At 41.4% G+C, this 24,876-nt stretch overlaps 1 protein-coding gene across 14 annotated transcripts in view; it reads left to right on the forward strand.

Annotated features, from left to right (window-relative positions):
* The window catches only part of AGAP1 (ArfGAP with GTPase domain, ankyrin repeat and PH domain 1), a 382,691-nt gene that overhangs the window by 135,309 nt on the left and 222,506 nt on the right, over positions 1-24,876 (forward strand). For all 14 annotated transcript variants that reach the window (XM_055719301.1, XM_055719302.1, XM_055719303.1 and 11 more), the window contains 3 exons: positions 13,744-13,829; positions 17,859-18,000; positions 22,239-22,373. In XM_055719301.1, coding sequence (XP_055575276.1) covers positions 13,744-13,829; positions 17,859-18,000; positions 22,239-22,373 — 363 coding nt within the window. The remainder of the gene's footprint in view (positions 1-13,743; positions 13,830-17,858; positions 18,001-22,238; positions 22,374-24,876) is intronic.

Below are 24,876 nucleotides of genomic sequence, written 5' to 3' on the forward strand. Positions count from 1 at the left end.
GGGCAGTGGCAGGAGGATGGGGCCAGGCTCTTTTCAGCGGTGCCCAGCGGCAGGACAAGGGGCAACGGGCGCAAACTGCAACACAAGAAGTTCCATCTGAATGTGAGGAAGCACTTCTTTACCCTGAGGGTGACAGAGCGCTGGGACAGGCTGCCCAGAGAGGCCGTGGGGTCTCCTTCTCCGGAGACTTCCAAAATCCACCTTGACCTGACTCTACAACCTGCTGTAGCAGGGGGTTGGACTGGGTGGTCTCCAGAGGTCCCTTCTAATCCTGACTGTTCTGTGGTTCTTTCCTGAAATTGGTAATTTACCTTGTTTACTGCTATTTTTCTGAGAACTGATGATTACTTAGTGGCTATCTGCTCTACTTTGGCCTTAAAATGAGGGACAGATGTTTTAAGTAGGATAATAACTAAATGTTGGGGTATATTTAAGAAGTTCGGGTTTGTTTTCTTTTTTTCGCATGAAGTAAATTTCTTTTTCTGTTCTCAAAAGTATAAAGGCCATCTAGCACCCTGACTTGAGGGAGCAAGTAGCTGTTGCAGCCAGTGGAGATTTCATCTGTCTGTGTGTGGAGGAACTTGCAATATAAATGAAAACATGGGATGTGACTCTTGGCAGTACCATCTGTTCCCTGCTTTCTAGGTTGACAGTGCTTGGGCTTCCCATTCAGTGCACAGTACAAAAGAAAGGCATTGGAAGCTCTTAGAGAGTCATTTTAGCCACTAATAAGTATCTTTTTCTACCTGTCTGTAGGTTTTTTTTAGTCTATGGAGTGGGTTTTATTCCTTATATGATGTAAGGCTATTCTGTTTCTTCTTTTTTATTTCCTTTTGGTAATTGTAGCCCATTTTAGTTCTTCCCATGGGTAGGATGTGTTGAAAGCCATTGCATTGGGTCTTTTATTCCGGTTGGCGTATTGTGGCTGTGGCCACGCTGCAGCACATGTCAGGTGCACCGGTTTGGCTAGCATGCTGCTTCTGTATTTTTTGTATTATTTTTTTTGTGGCACTGCTTCTGCTGCATCCCAAGTGAGCTACACGCTCAGCAGAGTGCCGCTGCACCAGCACCCTGTCTGTCCCTGAGGGGCAAGATACATCAAATTTCAGGTACCACTTAATTTCAGTTAGTCTTATGTGTTAAGGGCTACAGTAAATATGTTCCCCCGGTAAGAGATATAGAATAAAACCTTTAATATGTTTTCCAGAAAGCTGCGATCACTTACTTTCTTTCCAAACTTGACCTAAAAATAATTTTTAATACAGCAGCCCTCACCAAGTAACTTTCTTCAGTACCTACAATGAACAATGTATCACTTGAATAACAGGAATGTTTGTTATTAAAACTTAATGTTTATTATTAAAATACTAAACAAAGTGTCACTTTCAGCCTTACCGTTAAAGAAGAATGACCGTAATGAAAATACCATCCAAGTAAGCTGCTAGCCTGTTACCAAATGTGTGGAAATTGCATCCTGGGGGATGGATGTCCACATTTTTTCAGTTTATTGTATCTTGTAACGATTTCCATATCATGCTACTTCATCAGAGGGTAATTATGCAAGGAGGATTGAGGAAGAGTACTTAAAAGTTTCAGCTGCTTTTGTTTGGCATCCTCTTAAGAGATTTTCGTCTGGCCATAGACTCTTACATACGTATACAAAAAGTTTAAGCATAAGCTGTTAACCTAGATAGCCTTCCAGTCGGCTCCATTCATGGAAAAGGTCTAATGCTTCACTTGCTGGGCTGAGACGAATGCAAGAATGGAGCTTGTTTTTGGGGGGGCGGGAAATAATCCTGTTTTTTCTTTTTCTGTTTGCATTATGTTAACTTAAATGTTCAGAGAAGCAAGGCAGGAAAAGAATACCATGTTTTGACATTCTTTATAACTGGTTGTGCTAGGGGATTTAGCAGTGAGGTAGGGATCCCAGTTTGGTGTTTCAGGTTGAAGAGAATGTGGGAGATGCAGCAGAACTGGACAGCTTTTTCCTTCTGTAGCACAGTGATTCTTGTCCCCTTCCTCCCATGATTCGCGTGCAGTGTAATTCGTCCTTCTGTGAACAACGAGGTTCCTAAGGTTGCACATCTCTTCACAGAAGCCATTAGCTATTTTGATCTAGTTATAGGCTTTTTTTTTTTTAAAAAAAAAAATATGTAGGCATCTGGAGGCTGTATTTCCCATACAACCAAATTCTATCGTTCATGAACAAAAAGAGGATGCGCCCCAGACTAATTTTGTGTGTTTTGTTTTTATTGAGCAAGCTGGCTGACATGTGAATGAAGAGCAGAGCAATTTGTCTTCTGAATATGTACTTAAATGCTTTTATTAGGAACTTGCATGCTTTTTCACTCATGAATTCTTGGAATTCTATAAAGTCGTCATCATATGCATACAAAATGACATGTAGTTTATATGGGGACATTTTGCAACAATCCCAAGTGCATATGAGTTCAAAAAAGCAACATTAACCTTAGAGTCCCGTTTTGTGCTGCTCATGCCACAAAACATAGGGAAGCTGAAATTTTTTGTGTTAAGTTCAAATTCTTGGTGCAACATCCAGAAGCTTACATAGCACTTTGTGGGGCAGCTGAAGCTATCAGACTACTTTTTTTGTCTGTAAAAACACAGACAAGCGCTGTGTTGTGTGCAGGAGACAATGACGACTTCAGCCATGTGCTTCAAAATTCTCTCTCCGTTTTTTTGTCTTCTGTTTCGTTATAATAGGATCAGCTGATTATTTTTATTTGGCATTTCATGCTGACATCCAGATATGAAATAACACTTGTCTTTTTTGATGATTTTGAAGTATTGCTGCAGTTGGCTCTCTGGGGCTTTTGGAGCCTGTCAGGCTTAGCATGAAAGAGTGTGTTTGTGTGTTCTGCAGTCTCCCCTCTCCAGCCCTTCCCTCTCCTCATCCTCCTGAGACTGCCTGCGTGGCTTAGCGAGCACTTTGAAGACCTCTCTGTTCTAGCCGGCTTTGGCTACTGTTGAAAGTGTTGCACATATAAGGAACTATGTTAATTAAAGGAAGAACTTAAGTATTTACTCTTTTCCTGGAGAGAATGTGCTGAAGAAGCAATTTCCTAGAAGGGGCTTCCCTTTTAGGTTGCGTGCCTTGAGGGTCGGCTGGCCTTTAAGGTGATGTCTTTAACATGTTGCACCTTGAATACTCAAAGGTTTTGATGAGTAGTGTCTGTAGGATTTGCGCCCTTCTGTGAACAGGCTCCTCTGAAGGCTGCATCCCAGGTGAAAACTGTAATTCGGATTTGTAGCTCCTGTTAGAACTGTAGTCTCTTAATAGTTATATGAATGACTTGGGACTGCGGTGCGCTCTTTGCTTTCTGCTGCTGTTGAGCCAGAAGCCAGTTTGGAGTGGCTGCTGCTGCAAGAGGGGCCTGCCTTCCATTTATTTTTCAAATGTAACTTCTGGGTGTATTTCTAAATCATAGCCCAATGTTTAGCTCTTGGTCTGAAAGCAGAATTCTAACGTTTCTTTGAATTTGTTTCTTTTTCAGCTCGTATTTCACTTCTTGGTGGGCTCTTCTTTTTTTTCCTTCTGTTGAATCTTTCATTGCTTTGGGAAGTTGTATTGGAAAGTTAGGGCGTAGTAGTTAGCTGACTTTATTCACAATGTGTTTAATTCTCCATAGATTTCTTTTATTTTGCTGCTGTAGTAGGCTGTCACTAGGTTTTCTGCCCGTATTAGCAATGACAAGGGGACTAAGTGGCGTCATTCCCCTTTTTTCCTCCCTCTTGCTCCCCCTTGGTTCTGAGTGATACCAATATAAAAGGCATTCAGTGAAATACAGAATACAGATCAAAAATAGATTATATTTTTTTTTTACCTGTAAGATACAGTATGTTTTTACGTAATGACCCTTCTGTTCTTGTAGTTGAATTGGAATATTTTAGGAAGTTATTTGAAAAAACCCCAACCAAACCACACCAGAAACTGAGATGATGATAGTTTCTTTGTCTGGGTTTTCTTAGTAGATCTCAGTATGAATTTGTGTGTGTGTGCAGGCAGATTATAGTATAATCACAGCTAGCTAAGTCCAGTTTTAACTTTAGGGTTACTATTTGTAATGTAAAACTGTAATGAAAGGACAGATATTATAGAAGCTGCCTATAAACTTAAGTATAAAAAGTGAAGGGATATTTGAAAAAAAAAAAAATAGGGGGGAGAAACCTGAAATCTGTGCTTGAATGCTTATAGGAGTTAAATTTTTGGCATATCTTGGTTATGCCATTTAGGATTTCTTAGTATGTGTATGTTAAGATCTTAGAGATTACATTGGAAGCTTGTGAAGTTGAACTCATACAGAAATTTTGAGCAGATGTTGGCAGGAGGTGATTTATATATTAGATTGAAAGGTAGAATGGTGTCTGGAAGATGAAATGTGTGATAAGCCAACTTGTAAGGAACTGCAGCAAAAATGAGCTATGATCCTTTTAAGTCATGTGGCTAACTTTGTAAGGAACTTTGTTTGGAAAGTGGTGTTTTGGGGTGTAAACTTTTAAAACTTGAGAAGACTGGAAACAGGTAGGAGTATACTAAAGTAGCATCATATCCTGCCAAAAGAAGTAGGCTGCTCCTGTTTGGGTTTTCTTTGTCTCCAGCTGGCTTGATAAAAATAAAGCTTTTAAAATTAGACTTGTAGTGTATACACAGTTAGTGGGTGTGTGATATGTATGCAGCTGTCTGCACCTGCTGTCCATAAAATAAAGTAAAAAACAACACAAAAAAGCTATGGGCTATGCCTGATTTCCTATCCTTTTAGTAGTAATGGAACCATTAGTTATAAGCCCTTGTCACCCAATACTGTGGGGACAGACAGGTTCTAGGGATCCTTGGCAGGATGGTGACAGCACTGTATGAGACTGCCTTATAAAATGGTGTTGGTTATGGTGGCCAAAATACAGGAGTCAGGAGTAGCCGGATACTGGACATACCCCTATAAATGTACAAATAATTTTTCTCTTCCATTTTAATACTTTATAAGGCATAGCTTTTAAAATACTTGAGCACGTTCATCGGAAGAGTTTTACTGTCGGAATAAGCTCAAACATCAGACGTTTATAATTGTGCCCCGATGAAATTTAAATAAAGCCGTGCGCTAAGCGAAGAGATTGTGGTGCTGGGGAGAATGCTAAATACAAGGAACAAAAGGAGCCGTGCAGGGATCTTAAAGTAATTTCAAAATGTAATTGCAGGGTTCAGTGGATGGAGCAAGTCCTGCAGGTGATGCAGTAGTATGGGTGGCTGCTGAGGCTCCTGACACTCGGGGGTTGGGGTGAAATCTGGGTGACTGTTAGAGGAGGAGGTTCCTTGCAGGTTCCTACTGGTTATTTCTCATCCCCTTTAAACTGTCAGAAGTACTTTTTTTTCACATGAATGAACTACCAAAAAGGGCATCCTCACAACATATAACGTATTCAGCTTTCATTTGCTCAGTGCCAAAGTTGTTGTATATTTATGTGCAGTAGATGTCAGATGAAAATGTATGTTCATCATGTTGAACAGATGGGTGTCCACTAACTTGTTTGTGGAGTAATTTTGGAGATGTGAGCGCTAACAGGCGGGACACAGGTGCTTTATCACTTTGCAAAAAACGTTTCAGAACTTTGCAAATTCACGGTAGAACCTTGGAAAAGTATTAAAATCTCAAACCTATTTATTGTATTTAAAAATCGTATATAAGTTGGTGGTGTGCCTTTCTTAAGAGGAAAGACAGCCATAGCTTCTTGCCAGGCCAAGTATGAAGTGACAAGTGTAATCCTAGTGTATGTGCTAAAAATCAGCGTGCTGATTTAAATATGAATGCAGTTGTCTGTATGGTACTATGGTACTGTTTCTGCTGGGTTGCACGCTTCAGTGTTACCTGACCACGTTTTTTTAAGCTCTCTCTCAAAGAGAGGGGCTACCTGTATGGCTTCTGCAGAAAAGGGAAATCCAGTGGTAGTCCCTGAACCAGACAAGTTTAATAGAGTAGACTCTCTAGTTTTTAGACAACTGCTCAGATAAATGATAGGCAGGGTATCCTGAGGTACGGGGATGCTTCCAGTCAGGAGAGTGAAATCGTATAGGATTTTAAATGCTCTGAGGGCAAACTGTTTTAAAATGCTCATTGGTAGTGTGGGCTTTCCCAAGTCCCGTTCTGTTGTTAGCTTTGCTGTTGGACTGTAGATCGCAAGGCTTATACCTAGAATTGTGGTGACTCGAGCAGAGCTTTGTATGTCTGCTGCCACCTGATACTTTTGCCTGTTTACCTGGGATCATAGTAAAATAGGAACTGAAAAAATGGTAAAGGTCTTTCCCTGGCCCTAAAGTGGGATTGGCATATTTCTCTGTAAGAACCCTCACCTCATCTCTCTTCCTAATCTGTTCTGTTAAATAACAGAACAACTCATACACTGATTTTTCTTAGGTTTTTTTTTTTTGTCTAGGTAGTGTTTGGGTTTTTTTGTTGTTTGTTTGTTGGGTTTTTGGGGTTTTGTTTTTTGGTTTTTGCAGGTGCTTATGAGCTCTTTTCCTTCGGTCTTGATCTTCCATGTAACGTAATGATACAGGGAGTTCTGGCTGGGGCTTTGTAAGCTGCTGGCGACATGAGGGCTAGGAGGAGCTATCTGCTTGTCTGTGCTCCACAGGAATGCTTGTCTGAAGTGCCATGGTTTGCCATCCTGCCCCATCTTTCTGCAGCTGGTTGGGCTGCTCAGGTGGAGAATCTCCATTTGTCCCTATGGTGCTGCTTTTGTTTTTTCCACTCATTAAGGTCGTGTCGAACTGCAATTCAATTTTCTAATATAATTGCAGTCCCTCCTGCTTCATTATCTAGAAATTAAATAGCCTGTTCCTTCCATCTTTGAGGTTATTAATAGAATATGTGCATGAGACTTTAAATTCCTGCAGAAACTTGCATTGGTATCATACTTTGAGTAATTTGATGAGTACCGAGCATGGCTTACCTCTACAGCTGCACTCACATCACAGGAATTTTATTAGTACTGGGCTTCTCTAGTTGGCTTACAGGCAGTATGCCACTGACTGTCAGAAGCTTTATAAACATAACATGCATATATAAATGATATGTACAATATATACACACACATATATATAAAATATATATAACATGCACTACTCTTCTCCAAGTCCTGCCTCCATATATTGAAGGAAACTTCCTTGCTCAGAGGCTGGCTCTTTTTTTTTTTTTTTACTCATCTTGGTAGTTAACTGATCATTTCTCCTTCTGTCTGAAATATAATATTGGATGGGAATCTCGGCCTGTTTGCTGTATTTCTGGCTTCTTCTCTTTTTGCCAAGCTCCTCTAATGGAGAGAGAATCTGCTCTGGAAGTATTCCCTCCTTGCACCCAAATGCCTAATAACTGCATTTGTGTGTGATAACACAGTGTTGGCTCAAATAAATGCTCTTTCCAGACGGGTCTGTGAAGCACCACATTTTCTTTGTTTCGTTTACATGCTGGCAACTTGTTTAAAGATAACGGAAGCAACTGCAGCACGTTTCATTCTAGCTGGCTGGTGTTGAGCCAGGAGTGGGTTGCAGCAGGGTGTCACCCTGTTTCTTATTTGTCTAATTTGCAGTCCTAGTCAGGCAGTTCAGGACGGCAGTACTCTTATCTCCTAAATTTTCTACTGCTTGGAAATGAGACCATAGACCTCTGCAAAAATGTCATCCAACATAACTGCCTCTATTTGTCCTCAAGATGAAGCCTCCAACTGTCCATTTTCTATCTGATCATATAAAATGACATTAAATATGGTCTCTGGTTCTGTGCAACTTGAGTAGCTAAGACTTTATTTTGAAGTGTAAACTTTATTTTCGTGAACACTTAAAAACTTAAAGTTTAGTTGATCTTAATTCAAATCACCACCAGGTTTTGTGGACCCATCAGATCTGGCCCTTCTGTGGAAGCACTGCAAATTTCTTAACGAATGTATCTCAGAATTAAGTTGTTAAATGTCATTGCAGCCACCACTAAAATTACAGAAGTAAAACTTCCTTTCATGGAATTACAAGTTCATATATTAACGCTTCCTTGCTCGTTTTTATGTAATGATAGATTATCTGTACGATGTAATAATATTACTTTCATGCATGGTGCCTGTGGGTGTACCTGGCTTTAATTGGGTATGGCTTGGTACGTCAAGGAGAACTCTTAACACAACCCGTGATTTTATCCACGTATTTCCCAAAATACATCATAAACCAGTGGAGAGAAGCAGATGGTGGGTTTTGAAAAGCTCGGTCTGGGTCGCTTTGTTGGTTTGGTTTACCCGGGTGCTTTGTTGGGAAGGCAGTGCAGTTGTCTGCTGCAGGGACAGTCTCGTGCGAGAGCCATGGTTCCCCAGTCTTGGCACTTCTGTGGTTATACGCTGAACCGCATAGGTTTCTGAAGTATTGTCTAGCGCAGTATTTGCATTATGGAAATACCCAAAAGCTAATTTTACATGTGGCTGAATGATAGTCTGAGATAGCTGCTCTGCTGCTAATACTAATAGGAAATGACATCGAGCACTGAGCACAGCTTGATTTGGTAAAAAATTTAATTTTAATGCTTCTTGTGTAATACACGTGCTTTCCTGGGAAATGTTGAGGAAAAACATTTTTTAAGTAGTTTGTTTATATAAAATAAAAATTGGGTAATGATGAGCTGCAATGCTGGCACTGGTTTACCGGGCTATTGGCAGTTGTCATTATTTAGTGCTTCTGCTTATTTGCAAAAGATCTTGTGAGTGTTTTTTTGTTTGTTTTCTTTTTCTGAGCGTAACCAACAATTTTCCTATATTTGGTCCTGATATATATGTGTGAAAGGGGGGAATAAATGACTTGTTTCCCTGAAGAGGAGCCAGGTTCTCAGCACTGTCATTTCTATCTTAAGGGCAAAAGAAGGAGAGAATCTGTGTAAGACAACTGACCGCTGTTGTCAAAATTCACGTGTCATTTGGAATATAAAATACAGGCTTTTGTGGCTGCTTCAGTCTTACCTTCTGTCTCTCCTCTGCTGCCCGCTCCTGCCTGCCCTGCCCCCGTGGTTATGGTACACGCTCAGCTGCTGCGTGGCTTTGTCATGTGGACAGCCCCCCAGATTTATCTTATGTGGCCAAATACCTTCGTCCCTGTGGCAATTTGCTAGAATAAAGAGCCTGGTGAATGCAGTGGAGCCTGGGGGTACAGTATGAAAATCAGCGGTTGCTTCAGTGAGCAATTAGGCAGTGAAACAGCGATCATCAGCTAGAGGAAGAGGCGGCCAGGCTTTCATAGTCAAATGAAAACCTTCATCCATGGAATTCCCAATGTAATACAAAGCTTTCACAATACGGAGCACCTCTGATTACCAACGTATGTGGTATTTAAAACGGGTATCAATTTTGACTGAAGGACAGTTCTGTGCTACTGCGGAGTCAAAGCACTAACCTTTGTAGGGTGACATGCATAGAAATGAGGTTAAGCAGCTTTGGTTGATTCCCTCAACCTGGTATTCTGACTTGTGCTGGGTCTTTAGCTGGGGTTGTAAAGCACTGATGCACAAAATTTATGTAGCTTTATACTGGATCAAAGCTGTATTTTTTTTACGTGGAACATTTTATGGTAAGAATTTGGCCTCATGCATGTAAGAGACTTGAATGGTTTTAGGGGTTGCATCAGAAGCACTGCTCAGCATCTTCTGGTGGGTACTGTGTGTGGTTTATATGCAGGAGTAGTATTTGCCACCTTGTGCAAAGTCTTGTACGTGTGTGAACTGGTAATGATTTTGCCCTGGAAAACTGGGAATAACGCAGCGATTTATAAATACAGAGATTTAGAGAAAATAAATGGCATACTAAAATTCTCCTAAATTAAAGCTTCCACACAGTTTCAGTGATTTGTTTTTATAAAATTGCTGTGACATATCATGAAAACAGTTTCCAGCTCCATCTGTCTAGCTGCAGAGAGTTAGGTATTTGCTGGCATGTCTTTTGTACAGCTTTAGATACGGGGTTGTGGCTGCAAGTAAACGTAGTTCAGCTGTTGACTGCACGCCTTGCACATCTCTGTGCTTTGACATGTCTGTTTGGACATAGCAGGAGCAAACGCTCTGTCCTTCAGAGCTGTGGTCCAGGCTGCCAGTCTTTCTCTTTCAATGACCTCCTTTGGCAGGTACATAGAGGAGGTGAGATATTCCCTCATTAAAAAGCTGCATGTGTCATAATACTGACGGGACTAGAACAAAGCTAGCTACCTCCCTTGGGACTAGTGCTGTGGGTTTTTGAGCTCATCCTATAAATTAAGAAGGTCATTTCTTTGTTTTCAGCGTCATCACTTTAGACGGTATTTTGTGGCTCCATCATACACAGACACTTTGAAAAATACAGTGGTATTTTGTAGCCATGGGAGACTCCTTGACTTCTTTGACAGGTTGTGGTACTGCGGTATTCGAGCTGGCTGATCTCACTAATTCCTCTTTCCTGATGGCCCTGTGATGCTTTCCAAAGATGTATTACTAAAAAAAAATATCTAGTCCAGGGTGAACCATCCCAAAATCGCTGCCCTTGCACTGCTTTTACTTGCCTGACCTGGAGATGGGTCACGTCAGGGCTCATGGAGTCAAAGGTAGAATCGGCTTATCTGTGGTCATAAGATTAAGGCGAACAGCATCCGCAGGGGAACTGCATAGCCTGGTTTCATGTGCTGGCAGAAGTTTGTATATTCTTCACTGTTTATTCTTTTGCTTGTGTCAATTCTTGCTATTAAGGCATATTTTCTCAATCTCTGTGCTATGTAGTACTTAATTTTATGATGTGCTCATGATAAGGGCTCTTTAATGGTGTAGAAACATAAATTAATAGGGATCCATCCTGCTTTGATCTGAGATTTGCATAAAATCTTATTTGGGGGATGAGCGTGAGTCTGCTGTTACATTTCTATATCTTCAGATTTGATTTGAAACGCATAGTACAGATTGGAAATGCAGGGCATTCTTTTAAACGTTTTGGTTGGGGAATTTACTAGATTTAAACAATTCACCATGAAATGCCTTAACCTGAACAAAAATAAATGAATGCATGAGGATGTGCCAGGAACTAGTGTGTATTCTAGATAACAAGGATGCCCAGCTTTTTAGGGTAAGGAAGCCCCTTGAATAGATCTGAATTGACTGGATGCTTGTCGACTGCGGCACTGCTCTTCCAGTACGACAGACGTGGTACAGCACATCAAGATTTGAATTTAATACTAGAAATAAAAACACATTAGCGGTGTACTGAGCTCTGCATGCAGTGTTTTGGGGGGAAGGCAAGGAGCAGATATACAAGCTGGTCGCTTAGTGTAGGTTCCTATAGGAAGAGGGCTGTTGGATAGATAACTTTGTGCCATATTTATTACATATAATACGCTTCCCAAAGCGGCTGCCACAAATAAAATCATTAGTGACCGTGAAGTGACTCTGCAGAATAAATTTTTTAGTGCTCTCGTTTGTGGTCTGTGTATATACGTTTTAATATGACATCTGTGGATGTATTTTTTTTTTCCTTTTTCAATTCTGCACTTCAGCTTTTTATTTCACCTTGTCTGTACCTTCTTCATGCCTCTGAGGACTGTTTGAAGATACAGTGAGACTTGAAAGGCGTCCTATTGACAAGAGGGAATAATGAGTTGGCTCTCAAATGTATTCAGTTCATGGTATTTTATAATTAGCTGTGTGAACTTTCAGTGTTTAAAAAAAGGAAATAGGAAATGGCAATTACGCAGGGCTTTCACTCTTCAATCACATATATACTGTATTTCCATTGTTACTTACAACTTTAAAGGGTGTCTCTGGAGGGCTGTATGTTAAGTAATTCATCTTATTTAACACTTCATTGTGAAGAGTATACAGTTAATTGACAGTGTATAGAAATAATGATCTGGTTAATAGAAATTCAGTTCCTGAGAGCTGAGACTATTTTCCTTTAAAAGTTTTATGCTTGGTTTTGATTGTTCTCTTCAAGTTCACTAATGATAAATATTTATCTGCCGCTTGATCTTCGAAGGCAAAAATGAAATTCAGTTTGTGAGCAGCAAGATAATTAAAATCTATACATAGCTTTTTTACTCCTTTGCAATTAAACAACCAGAAACGTGACAGTCTTAATTATTGCATGTTTGGTACTGTTAAGCATTCATAATAGGATGGGTTTGGTTTATTTAAAAAAAATAAACCAAAGCAAAAAAACTCAAATGAAAAACAGCACAGAAACGACCACAACAAATCCACAAACCAACCCTCCTGTTCTTACGTCTTTTATTAAACATTAAATGTGTTTAAACATGCTTAAATATTGTGCATAGCTGAATTGTTGAGTGATCTTGATTTGAAAGCTGCTGTAATGGTTGGGCTGGGGGGATGGTGGGTTTAAGCCAGTTTGTTTCCCTAGGGCTAGCAATTTTTGTGCAAATGTTTTGAGGATCAGCGTTAGCCTGTATGTGCTGACTTACTTGCTTAGAGAGCTTGTTTAGAGAACGGTCAGTCGTTCGCTCGCCTATCGCATGTTTAAATGCATTGGCTTTGATGGTGTGACAAGTTCTGAAATAAGTGTAATTGGGAAGTGGGGTTCAAATCGGAAATAATTCCAGTTAAAAAATTAGATGTGAAGAAAGAAGTTTAGGGTGTGTTAATAGACATGTTTTATCTTAGTCTGGTAAGTTCAGAGGCGAGGCGGTTGGACGATGGTTAGAGACGGAGGCCTTGGAGCCTTTGTGCCTTAGGTGGGGAGATGAGAGTGGTTTTGCTTCCAGGAGAGGAGTCTAAATGCAACCCAACTACTTAGGCAGGCCAAGTTTGCTAATCCTGGCTTAGGCTCGGTCACACCAGAAGCTCTAAATGTGATTTGTCATTATCTGAAGTCCATCACGAGACACAGCAGGATGCCCAAAATACGCTTAATCCTAAAGGAAAGCAATCCCAGTTCTGCCCTGGGGTCATGCTTGGGGTCCCCGTGAGGCCATCGGAGAGAAGGTAACGGTGCAGCTGCACGCCCCGGTTTGGTTTCTTAAGTTCAGTGCCAGCTCTTTGGTCCTCACAAGCACTCAATACTCTACATCTTCCTGAAATAATAGGATCAGGAATAGAATTTGGCTGAAGGCTGTAAGTCCATTCTTTTTGTCTGGGTCTCCATAGCAGGTCTTTAATTCATCCCGCTAGTAAGCAGCACGATGTTCTCTGTTAGCGTAGCACATCTCTAAGAAGGTACCACCATTGTAGTTTTTTTTGTCTAACATGTGTCTAGTATTTTCCCCTAACTGTGGTTTGTGAATATAGAAGTTTCATTTTCATAACATTACATGTGTGCTGTAAGAACTGGGCTTCTCTTGAGGAAATGCGAAGTCACACCAGAAATTTATTTTAGTTGTAATACACGATACTGTTTGTATGCAACTGTCCCATGTTTGCCTTTCTCAGAGATACATTTCTCACCATTGTATAAAACAAAGGCGACTCTCTTGGAGCTGTTTGTATCAAAACTAAGGCCACTAATGTGGGAGTTAGTGTTTATAATGCAATGTTGATTTTTTTCCCATATTAGCCTTATTCTTAAAGGATGTGACTTAAAGTAGTTTCTATGTATATGCGTATGAAGTTACATTCACAGTAGTTCATTAATTTGCGAAAGATCTTAAGGACGCCTCTTTTCCACAAGCGAAGCCTTTTTCTGTTTTGTATTTTTTACTTTTCCTGCCCTCTAATGAGTTACTTTGTGTGACAGGTGGGAGATTCAAGAAGGAAATCGTGGTTGATGGACAAAGCTATCTGCTGCTGATCAGAGATGAAGGGGGGCCTCCGGAGGCACAGGTGAGCACTGGGGAGAGCTCTTAGCCTCCTACCACCATCTTTTTTAAAAAAAACCTGCCTTGAAGAGAACTGGCTTTGTTTTGATCTTTCCTGGGGCCTTCTCATTTTTCTGCTGGGAAAATAGATACATCTGCTTTAGGTGAAAAATACTGTTTTGACAAAATACCTGGGATTTCAATTACAGTGTGAAACTGTGTAGTAAAGATGTACACTTAACTTACGTTGGATGCTTAATGAGTTGCATGTTACAGTGGTGAGTTCTTTTCTGAGTTAGAATCTTTAAATTGTTAAAATACGAAGTAGAGGTGCGCGCAGTGACACATGTACTTGTGTACAAATCTTTGCATTCCCTATTGCTTCCACGTTTTGCTCCTCGTGCTGTTTCAGACTCAGCTTTGGGGGTTCCAGTTCAGCACCATTGAGTTTTTGGATTTCTGGCTTGGTTTCCCTATACGGTGCATTACCTCCTTGCCTCGTAGAAGGTGACTCATTGGGATTTGCCTTTGAGAAGACACTTGTGGGTTTGTGTGCTTAACTCTGTTACTCTGTTCTGAGTGAAGCATTTGCTTCTGTGATACTTAAAATCAATGGACCGTGCCAGCCTGTCTGCAGGCAACATCCTTGTCTTCAGGCATCTTCCCTGTCTCCCCCTCTACCCCTTCTTACCTGGGCACTAGCGTTGGCTGCCACTGGCTTTCCTTTGCTCAGCTGTTTGGTAGTGGATCAGTTTCAAAAAAAAAAAAAAAAAAATCTAGCAGCAGGAACTGTGCTATTGCCAAACAGCTGAACGGGAGCGGTGCCAGCAGCAGCAGCTTGTGTTTCAATGCTCCAGTATTGCTCATTAGCTGCAGGAGGACTAGAGCATGGGGGAAGGTGCCCAGACAAAGGAGAAGAGAAAGGAGGTGGAGGAAACGGAGACCAAGAGAGACATCCTGGAAGGAAGTTAAAAGAAAAACAAAAAATTAGTGTCACTGACACATCTGCAGCCGTGTCAGGCAGGAACTTAAAAGTGGTTCTCTGTTTGAGGCTGTAATTAATTTGGCTGAAGTACACAACAGTTTCTAGACCCTGATGCTTAGAGAACATTCATTCATATAAAAACATATATGCCGGAGTTGTAAGTGTACACACAGCAATCTAAATATTTTTCTGCCTGAAGAATTGGTTTTGCAGAGTTGGAGCTAAATGCAAACTAACAAACGGACACAATGGTTTGCTTTTGATCTATGTTAGGGAGATTTGAGAGTTTTAATTGCTGTTGTGGCTGAGATTGTTCTTCAGTAAATCACAAGGAGAGAAAAATTTAAGGTGTTAATGCTATTTCACCTTTCAGAAGATGAGTTTCACATGTAAATTCTCCTTGTATTTTTGGGGGTATAATGTCAAGTCATATGTCTATGAAAGATTTTAATCTGTATTAATTCCTGGATTAAAAAGTTTACTTCTGTGTTCGTGAATATTTATAACTGTATGATGAAGATGGAATACTATGGGAATAAAAATGTTTACCTCCCGCTATTTGCTTATAATACAGAAAGAATTGGTTATTTTAGCCTTAAGGTTCTGCTTTTTGCAACAGTGTAGCATGTTTTTGTGGCTAATTGGGATAGAATTACAACTTCATTAAGTAGCAAGCTGAGCTGGGATCTTCCTGGCAGGTGGTGCACTGGGTCAGGGAGAGTCCCCCAGGTGATGGGCGCTTCTGTGTGGAAGCTGCAGCTCAGCCTTCAGGTTACTGTCACCTCTGTTTTGGTAGGAAGGGAGGGGAAAAAAAGCTAACCTGAAAACTCTGGATTTATCTCTTTATTTTGTCTAACGTAAGATTGTTCATAGTTGAAAAAAATTAAGAAAGAAAAAAAAAAAGCTCATTTCCTAGACTGAGCAGGAGGTGAGGTGCACTAGCTGACGCTGCCTCCATTTGTGAATACTGCCCATTTCTCTTGCTCAGCAGGTTTGATTTTACTCTGGCCGTGATCTGTTGCAAATGTAGTGGCCTCCTATTGCAAAAGCCGATTAACATAGCAATGGAGCTGCAACGAGCTGTCACATGCTAATTTTTTTAATTTAGAACGTTTTATGTAATTTGTTTTTGTTTGGGCTTATATGTAAGTAACAGATCCGCTCAATCGCAGCAGTAAGTCTGAAGATGGCTTTGTGTATCAGCAGCTGACCTATCCTCCTTATTTGAAGCCATTCCCTGCCCAGTGATGTGGATGAGACATCCTGGGTTTCCAGACCTTGTCTGCATTGTCCAAAATTCCTATGGTTTTTTTTTTAATGTCACAGGGCTGATATCCACAAAGTGTAAACTGATTTGTTAATTGTTTTCATTAGAAGGCTGCTGCTACACACCGATGAAACATTTAAGAAAATATAGAGATACTGTTAGATTCCAAACTGATGCTTGAAGGATGTCGTAGCTGTAAGGAAGAGTTTTTGGCATGATGCTGCTGAGTCTAGTCAGTGAGAACCATTTTATAGTAAGACCCAAACCCAGGTCCATGGTAATGATTCTGTCTCCAGTTTCTTTGGTTAGATCTTCTGGTTTGAATAGTTTAAACTTAGTAGTGTGGTAATTGACCTTATTCTGGCAGTAACTATGCTATGTGTAAACAGTCCTGTTGTTGCCACCTAGAAGATTGTCCTCCTGACTGTCCTGAAAACCTCAAATATTTTTGGCTATTTTTACAGTGTAACCAGAAGAGATGAGGTACTGTTTAGTTTCAAGTACCATACAGTCATGAATATGCACATTAACTTTAATTATCAGCTGATTTTCTGTATGAAAAATAGGCAAGAAGTACTACTAGCTCCTGATTCTGAAAAAGGAGAATTTAATGAGCTTAGCAACTTGACTTTCTAAAGAGCTTTCCAGATCTACACTGTTGACTCCCCCCCCCCCCCCCCCCCCCCCGGCATTTACCAGCTTGGTATGCCTTGCTAAAAAGCTGAGATTGTGTGAATCTACAGACTAGTGAGTGAAGCTGTTTAAGTACTCGAGAGCAGAAACAAAACTGTAGGGCTGGATTAAGTGCTCACAAAGCTAGGCTGGTGGCATAAAAAAGGTTTCCCAAATGAACCTCCTTCCAGCTCTCTGCGTGTTCAGTGTCCCCAATCTACCTGGCATATTGTAGTAGTATGTGATGAAAAGCATGAATTACCCATGGCTGAAGCTTGTTTTCATTGGTCTAAATTTGGGTAGGAATGGAGTCACTTAGGGAAAAATAAAGGCAGTGAGGTAAGCTTAACTCAGTCTTTTTTCGATGTCCTGTATATGTTTGTTAAATGTGTTTAAACACTCTTATTTCACTTGTGAGCTAAAATTTTTTCACTTGCATGGTCACTTAAGGAGCACCTTGCCTTGGCCTGTGTATATGCCTCTTGTTTAGCAGATTACTGATGGCAAGAGAGAGTAGTTTGCTTTCACACGGAATGCTGAACGAGACATTTGGTACTGTTTGCTCAATTAAGAGTGTCCGTATACTGAAGGACTGGAAATCTGAAATTAATGGTGTTGGACGTTGATCAAAATGTGAGAATTACTAGCAGTGCTTGTAAAACCACAACCATAATACTTGTCCTGGCATTAACAAACACATCAGTGTGCATGTAAATCACAGGGTGGGGAAACAGCAACACTAAATGGGGCACTCAGTCAAGTGCCTAGAAATAAGTGTTACTCACTTAAAATTCACAAATTCCAAAATCCGAGGCTGCGATGTTTTCTTCTTCTGTGAATCAAAACCATTGTGCACTGATAGTAGCCGGGCTTGTAATATATACCAGTGAAGAAGAGATGCAGTTGTGAGTGTGGGGAAAAACCTTTGTGTATCCCAGATCCCCATCCCTTGCAGAGTGATGAGATTCATCATGTTAGAAACATACACCACTTTTAAGCCTTCGTTATTGTCACTGAGTTTCTCTGATGTGTGTTTCCTCCAGGTAAGGTAAGAATGTTTCTCTTTTTCTTTTTTTCCCCCCTCTTTGCTGCTTTTCTCATAGTCGGCCTTTTCCTTTTTTGTTCTGCAGTTTGCCATGTGGGTGGATGCCGTTATATTTGTCTTCAGCTTGGAAGATGAAATTAGCTTCCAGACTGTTTACCACTACTACAGCCGTATGGCTAACTATCGTAACACTAGTGAAATTCCAATGGTACTAGTGGGAACCCAGGGTAAGTGCAGTCTTGATTTACGAGTGCGTTTTCTTATGACCATGTAGACTGTTTCAAGGTGGAAAAGCCACCTCCTGTCCTTTTCTCTCTCTTGCATCAGCACTGCCGCTCACCTGATGAAAAGAGCTTGTGGATAAACTGGCAGGTGGTCAGCGGGGTGGTGTTGGGCTATTTGTGCTTCCTTGGCTGGCTTGCTACAACGCCCTGGTGATGCAAGGACTGGTTTGAGCTGGGAGACAAATGTCCTTGCGGCACTCTTGGGAGAGGGAGTGTAGGACTTGAGAAATTATGACTTAGAAGAATATTTTCAGAAATATTTTCAGTGCTTGCTAGTCACACTGGTTTTCTTGATCAGCAGGGAATTGCCAGTGTTGAATTTGGGCATGTGAATGAGTTGTGTCATGAAGTTCTGAAGTCAAATTGGTTTCCGTTAGCTTGACGGTCTAGAAGTGATCAATACCCTGGCATTCCTAAGAGACAGACAGATCAGAGATCAGATACCTCCAACAGTGTGTTAAGCAGCAGAACTGAACCGTGCCCCTGTGCAGTGTCTCAGTGAGACCATTCGTTAAATCAAATAGAAATGCAGCTTTTTGCCACCTGAAACAACCTTCCCCAATTCTGTTTTTCCAAAACCCCTTCTGAAGCAGCAGCCAGCTGTTGCTGTCCTATGGGGCAATGTGGCAAGGGAAAGGCACTGGTAACATTTCAGTCTCCTCTGCATCCGAGTTGTCTTTTGGATATTCCCTGCCTTGTTTGGCCAGTGCATCACAGTAACGTTTCACCAGTTTCCCATGTTGTGGTTGGTTTGCTGCACGGAGTAGACACGCAAGAGCTGCGGCTGCTCTGCACCTAACCATGTAGATATTCCTCCTGTGAAAATTCTGACCAAAAATGAGGAGTTCTTGCATAGGGGATGAACATCAGATTTATCATTTCATAGAGCTGCTGTTTGAGAAGCATAGTACAGACATTTTTGTGAGTTCTTTCTGCTGAAACATTTCTTTCTGTGTATATCGCCAGGTTACTGTGCTGTGTTAGAGGAAGAACACACAGATACCCTAAGATGTTCTTACAGGTTCAATTTTGGGCAGCTTCTTAGTGCATGCCACTGGTTTTAGTGGTGATAAAGCTTTTCGCTTCATTCTCAGCTTATTCTTTTGTCAGTCTTATGGTCAGAGAGCAGTTTGCTATCTCCTGCCTGCAGAGCTGTGGCACCAGCGCTGCCACGTGAAAGCAGGGGAAGCGTGGGCAGCGTGAAAGGAGGAATTGCAACTGGGCCGTAGGGTGGAAACGGATGATAAAAAATAAAAAGGGAAGTAGGTACACAAAAAGTCCTAGGATAGCAGAAAGCTACAGCCAAAAAGCAGAAATGAACTGCTTTCAAGGGCTGTTCTGTCAGCTTAAAACTGGTGTTGAGAAATCAGAGGGGAAACTTTTCCCTGAGGTGTCTTTCTTTCTGCACTTGGGATGCTTTGGGGTATGGTTTTCCATCTCATTCCTGTTAGTACCAGAAAGGAATTTGTTTTTTCAAAGTCAGTTTTCAGTTGCAGCACTGATGCAAAGAGGATATTTTGAACATGTGGCTAAAGATGGAAATACTGCTAGTTCTGGGAGTAAGCATCAGAAGAAAAATACAGCTTTTTGGCTACATTGACTATGTATGCAGTGATACCAAACACATATATATATATATATTTGAAGATATGTGTATATATATATATATCATGGCTGGCAGGTGGAGGGAGGGGATTCTGCCCCTCTGCTCTGCTCTGGTGAGACCCCCTCAGCAGCGCTGCGTTCAGCCCTGGGGCCCCCAGCATAAGAAGGTCCATGGACCTGTTGGAGCGGGTCCAGAGGAGGCCACGACGACCATCAGAGGGCTGGAGCCGCTCTCCTGTGAGGGCAGGCTGGGAGCTGGGGTTGTTCAGCCTGGGGATGAGACGGCTCCGGGGAGACCTTACGGCAGCCTGCCAGGGCCTGAAGGGGCGGCGAGGAAGCTGGAGGGGGCTTTTTACAAGGACGTGTGGGGATAGGGCAAGGGGCAATGGCTTTAAACTGACGGAGGGTAGATTTAGATACAGATATTAGGAAGGAATTCTTTGCTGTGAGGGTCTGGCCCAGGCTGCCCAGAGCAGCTGTGGCTGCCCCATCCCTGGCAGTGTTCAAGGCCAGGCTGGATGGGGCTTGGAGCAACCTGGGCTGGTGGGGGGTGGCCCTGCCCATGGCCAGGGAATTTTGAGGTGAAACTAGGTGATCTTTAAGGTCCCTTCTAACCCAAATGGTTCTGCGATATGAAATACAGTAATTCACCTTTTAAAAATATATTTGAAGTATGCTACTTTGATATCCAGCTTGTGGGTTTTGGCTGGTATTCTTGATGTGAGCTGTGAAATTAAATCTCACCCAAAATATTGGCGCTTGTGTGATGCTTCCAGACCTTCTGCAGTGCAGAATTTGCTTCAGTTGTCAAACTCTCTGAAGCCGTGGTGATGCTCGGCAATTCCTCTCCGGTTAAATGTTTTCAGCGCCCTCTGCTGATTAACAAAGAATTGCCGTTAACTGCTTTGGGTTTATTAATTAGGTATCATGAAGGTAGTGATAACATCAATTGAGATATGATCATGTCACACCCAGAACCGAGCCTCAGACACAGCACTGCAATACTCACTGATTTCATGCTCAGGTTAAAGTGACGCTTTTCTCTCCCCCCCCCCCCGCCCCCTCAAAGAACAGATGTAGTTTTGCTGCGGTGGAAAGTAGTAGATTTTTAGGAAAACTTTCAGAGCAGCTCTAAATGCTGAAATTGGTGCCTGTCACGGTGGTAAGGTGGTAGCTGCAGAGTTCATGGAATAGGTTGTACTGCTCTCTCGCTTTATGGCTTACTTTGCCAGAGTTAAGAATTACCATAATACTCGGGGTGGGGGTGGTGGGGGAAGTTGTTTTTTAAGATTTGTTCACAGTATTATCACTTTACAAGTAGTCTAGCAGTATAACCTTTGTAGAGTGCTTTGCTGTGATGGAGTAGAAATTAAGAAACTTCTTCATCTGTTAGCAGGGTTGTTTTGAGGTTGTTTTTTCTGCTGTAAGGTTTTTTTCTAGCTCTATGGATAAGCTCCAGCAGTTGGAGTTAAAAAGTATGCATGAAAAGTAACGCTTGCAGAGAGGTATGCTGTAGTGTTATTTTTTTAGAGAAATACTACTTTCATTGGCTTTGCAGTGTGTTCACTCAATGTCTCACGGGTGCCTTTACATGAAGGTTTGAGACTCGGTCGTTTACGGTAAGTTTCCTGGATCCGGCCTTGGCTGTGGCTCCGCAGCCAGGTCAGCAACGCGGCCTATAACCGTGTGAAAAACCTCAGAGTCTTGTTAAACCGGCGAGGGCCTGCCTTGGCCCAGGCCCAGCGTGTGCTGCGGGGTCGGGGCTGGCATTCAGCAGGGTGCTGGTGCCTCCAGCCCGACCTTGCTAGCACGCTGTCTGCTCGCTGTGAGCAGAACACCGAGAGCGCTAGCCTCGGGAACGGCAAGGGCCAGAAGTAAGCACCCAGGGCAGACTTACACGAGGAGCGGTGGGGAGAACTGGGTTCTAGATTTTTAGCGACGTGATAATGGCAGCCCTGAATAATAGCTTTATCATTTCTTATCTGCCGTTGTGTTTTTTTTCCCTAGTTTGTCTTAGTGTCGGCTAGGTTTCTTCAAAGAAAAGCATCGCGTACGTGCAAACCTAACGCTTTCCCTGAGTGTTGCAGTAATACCTGCTACCATCCCCCCCATTGCTTCTCTACTGAAAATGTCCTTACAAACATGTTGTATTTTATGCTTCACACTCTACAGGTGAAGGTTACTTCTAAGCCAGTGCTGATATTTATAGGAGGTCTAAAAATCATGTGATGTGTTTATAATAATCAGTCACCCACTTGTTTCTTTAAGTATGTTTTACATCAGAGCTCATGTTCTTTCATGTGATCGTGTATTTTTTTGCAACTAGCGACCTAAATACATATGTAAGGTAATCAGAAAGCATTTTACTTTTTTCCTCGTTTTTAGAATCAAACACTGTGTCGATGTTTTCATAACAAAGTAGAAAATTGGTAATGTGCACCCCTGTTGGTTCCTAAAAATTTTAAGAGTCTCATGGTTTGTATTTAAATTCACTGCTTGGGTATTGGTAATCATAAGACTGCGTTTTCAGGTTTTATTTACATATGTGGGTGTGTTTTTTCTTTTTGTGGTTGTAGATGCTATAAGTTCCAGTAATCCACGTGTCATAGATGATGCCAGAGCAAGGAAGTTATCGAATGATCTTAAGAGATGCACTTACTACGAAACCTGTGCTACTTACGGGCTCAATGTGGAGAGAGTCTTCCAAGACGGTAAAGATTAATTTTTTCATCCAGCATATCACACAACTCTAGTAGTTTTTTAAATAGCCGTTGATGTCTGATAGCTCAGATAGTTGCCTGGTTTGCAAGTATTCATTAGTGTTTAGTTAATGAAAATGCTTTTGTTTTTAGGAATTGGTTTTGTTACTTTAAGTGAAGTAGAGGTCTCCTTGTGCTGAACACAGAATGCACACTGTTATATTCTCTTTAATCTTACAAATGTTAAACTATTTTTAGTCTTTATTTTCCAGTTTTCTTTGGTACTTTCTTTATTTTAGCAAGGTTTTCTTTGTTCTGGTTTAGTGCTCATGGAGACGTTGAGAAGCTGTTTGTGCAAAGTAATTGAAAATTGTCTTGCACACTTGAGAAAGTGACAATAAATTGAGAAAATTTATAGGAATAAGGGTAATCTTGAGAAGTAACACAGGGCATTCATTGAGTGTTAGAAGTGGATAGTCTTGGGTAGGGGGTTAGAAAGTAGTTGGCTGCTTAATGGTGATCTAAAATAACAGCAATGTTCTAGTTTGCCTTGTAGGAAGTTCTTGGGTTAACTGTGTACCATTTTAAAAAAAACCAAACCAACAACAAAAAAAAACCCAAAAAAGCAAAAAAAAAACCCCAAACCCGAAATAAAACAGTTCTTTGTGATCATCCGTTACTGGTTTGGATCAGTTTCCCCTTGGAAGAACTTCTGTTGCTGGAGAAGGGATGCTGAACTTGGGCTTTGCTGTATGAGGTGGGCTTTGTGCACCCTCTAGTGGAAATTCAGCCGGGTGTCTCGGGACTCCGCTGTCTTCTCTTTTAACCCTGGGTGTCTACTGACCCTTCATCACCGCAGTTCTGCATGTAAAAACCTTCTTAATTATGTTAAGATGCTTCTCAGAGCTACTTAGTTCTGCAGGGTTTTCTGCTGCCAGCTTTTCATTGCAAAGCCCTGTGCCATCTGTGGTTATGTGAGATAGTGTCACACCAGTACCTATCGGAGATGTCTTCAAAGGCAGCTGAAAGTAAAAAAAGAAAGCAAAACCTTCCAGTTTTTACATGAGGGGAAGAAAAAAACACTATTCAAATTTCTAAATGGAGGATTCTGCCGTGCACTGCACTGTTCTGCCATCCTGTTGGCAGGATTTCAGAGAAAAGCAGTTGAAGTTGTATCTTTGTGCTTTGCTCGCTCTTTTCTCTTGAACTAGTTGCAGAAATTGCTGTTTTCACTGCCTAGATTTTTTTATATTGAATATGAGTTTCAAAGAACCATTAGAGTTTTGTTTTTAGTACATTTGAGTGCTAGCTATAGTTAGATTTTTAATTACATATTCCAAGTAATGTTGTTTATGGATCTTTGTGCAGTCTACATTATTTTTTTTCCTGGAGACCTTTTGAGAGAGAAGCCTCTTAGCGCAAAGCTAGTGTGATAAATCTGTAAGCTTCCAGGAAGCTTATTTGTGTGTCTGCTAAATTTAAGTAGGAAGCAGGAAGAATGGAGAAAGATTATGTATTTAGGAAATATCAAGGTTTTGTTTTACCTACATGGCAGTCAACCAACTGTTTAATATTTGCTAACTAATAGGATTAGGAATGCTTCTGTATAAATGTGCTAGAGTTGCCAGACATGTCTGGGACCAAATCCAATTCCTGATAATTTTTGCTGTTTATTTCAGCAGGAAACAAAGCAACTTCTTAACCCCATTAAATGAGGGGGTGTGAGTGAACAGGGCAAGTTGTTAATAGGGAGCACGAGATTAAATGGCACTTCGTTTCTGCAACTCTGGTGTTTGGGTTCAGTGTAGGTTTAAAGTCACTTTTTTAGTGGCTTCATATAGTCTATATGTAGAACTTTGAAAGGCAAAGGGTAGAAATGCAAAATTGTAGAATCACAGAATGGTTTGGGTTGGAAGAGACCTTGAAGACCATCCAGTCCCACCCCACCGCCACGGGCAGGAGCACCTTCCACCAGCCCAGGTTGCTCCAAGCCCCATCCAGCCTGGCCTTGAACACTGCCAGGGATGGGGCAGCCACAGCTTCCCTGGGCAACCAATGTTGGAAGAAAGTTTGGAGAAAACTTCTGAATTATTTTTCCTTTAGAAAAAGGACGTGGTACATCAGTGGAGCAGGTACTAGTGGGCTGGTTTAGTGGGAGATAAGTGGTATGTTGGGGAAGGCTGTCGCTTGGCACCAGCCAGTGCTGTATCACCGTTGCTTTCATGGCCATTAATGCTGTGAAAGCCTTTGACTAATGACAGTAACTTTACTTTTTTACTTTTGTGGCAAAGAACAGGTTAGGTCTTCTGTGAAATTGTATTCAATAGGAAATAAAAGCTAGTATCAAGAAATGCACACTGGTTTTACACACCACACACACCCCCCCCACACACACACACCAGTTTTGTTTCAACTTCTTTGTATGTTGGTAGGCATGAAATGTGGAAAGTGAACAATCGCACCTGATGTAGGTGAGTGAAATTCCCTGTGGTGGCTTGTGACTTGGCTGGCACGT

Source organism: Falco cherrug, chromosome 8 (assembly GCF_023634085.1).
Source record: "Falco cherrug isolate bFalChe1 chromosome 8, bFalChe1.pri, whole genome shotgun sequence".
Taxonomy (NCBI): Eukaryota; Metazoa; Chordata; class Aves; order Falconiformes; family Falconidae; genus Falco; species Falco cherrug.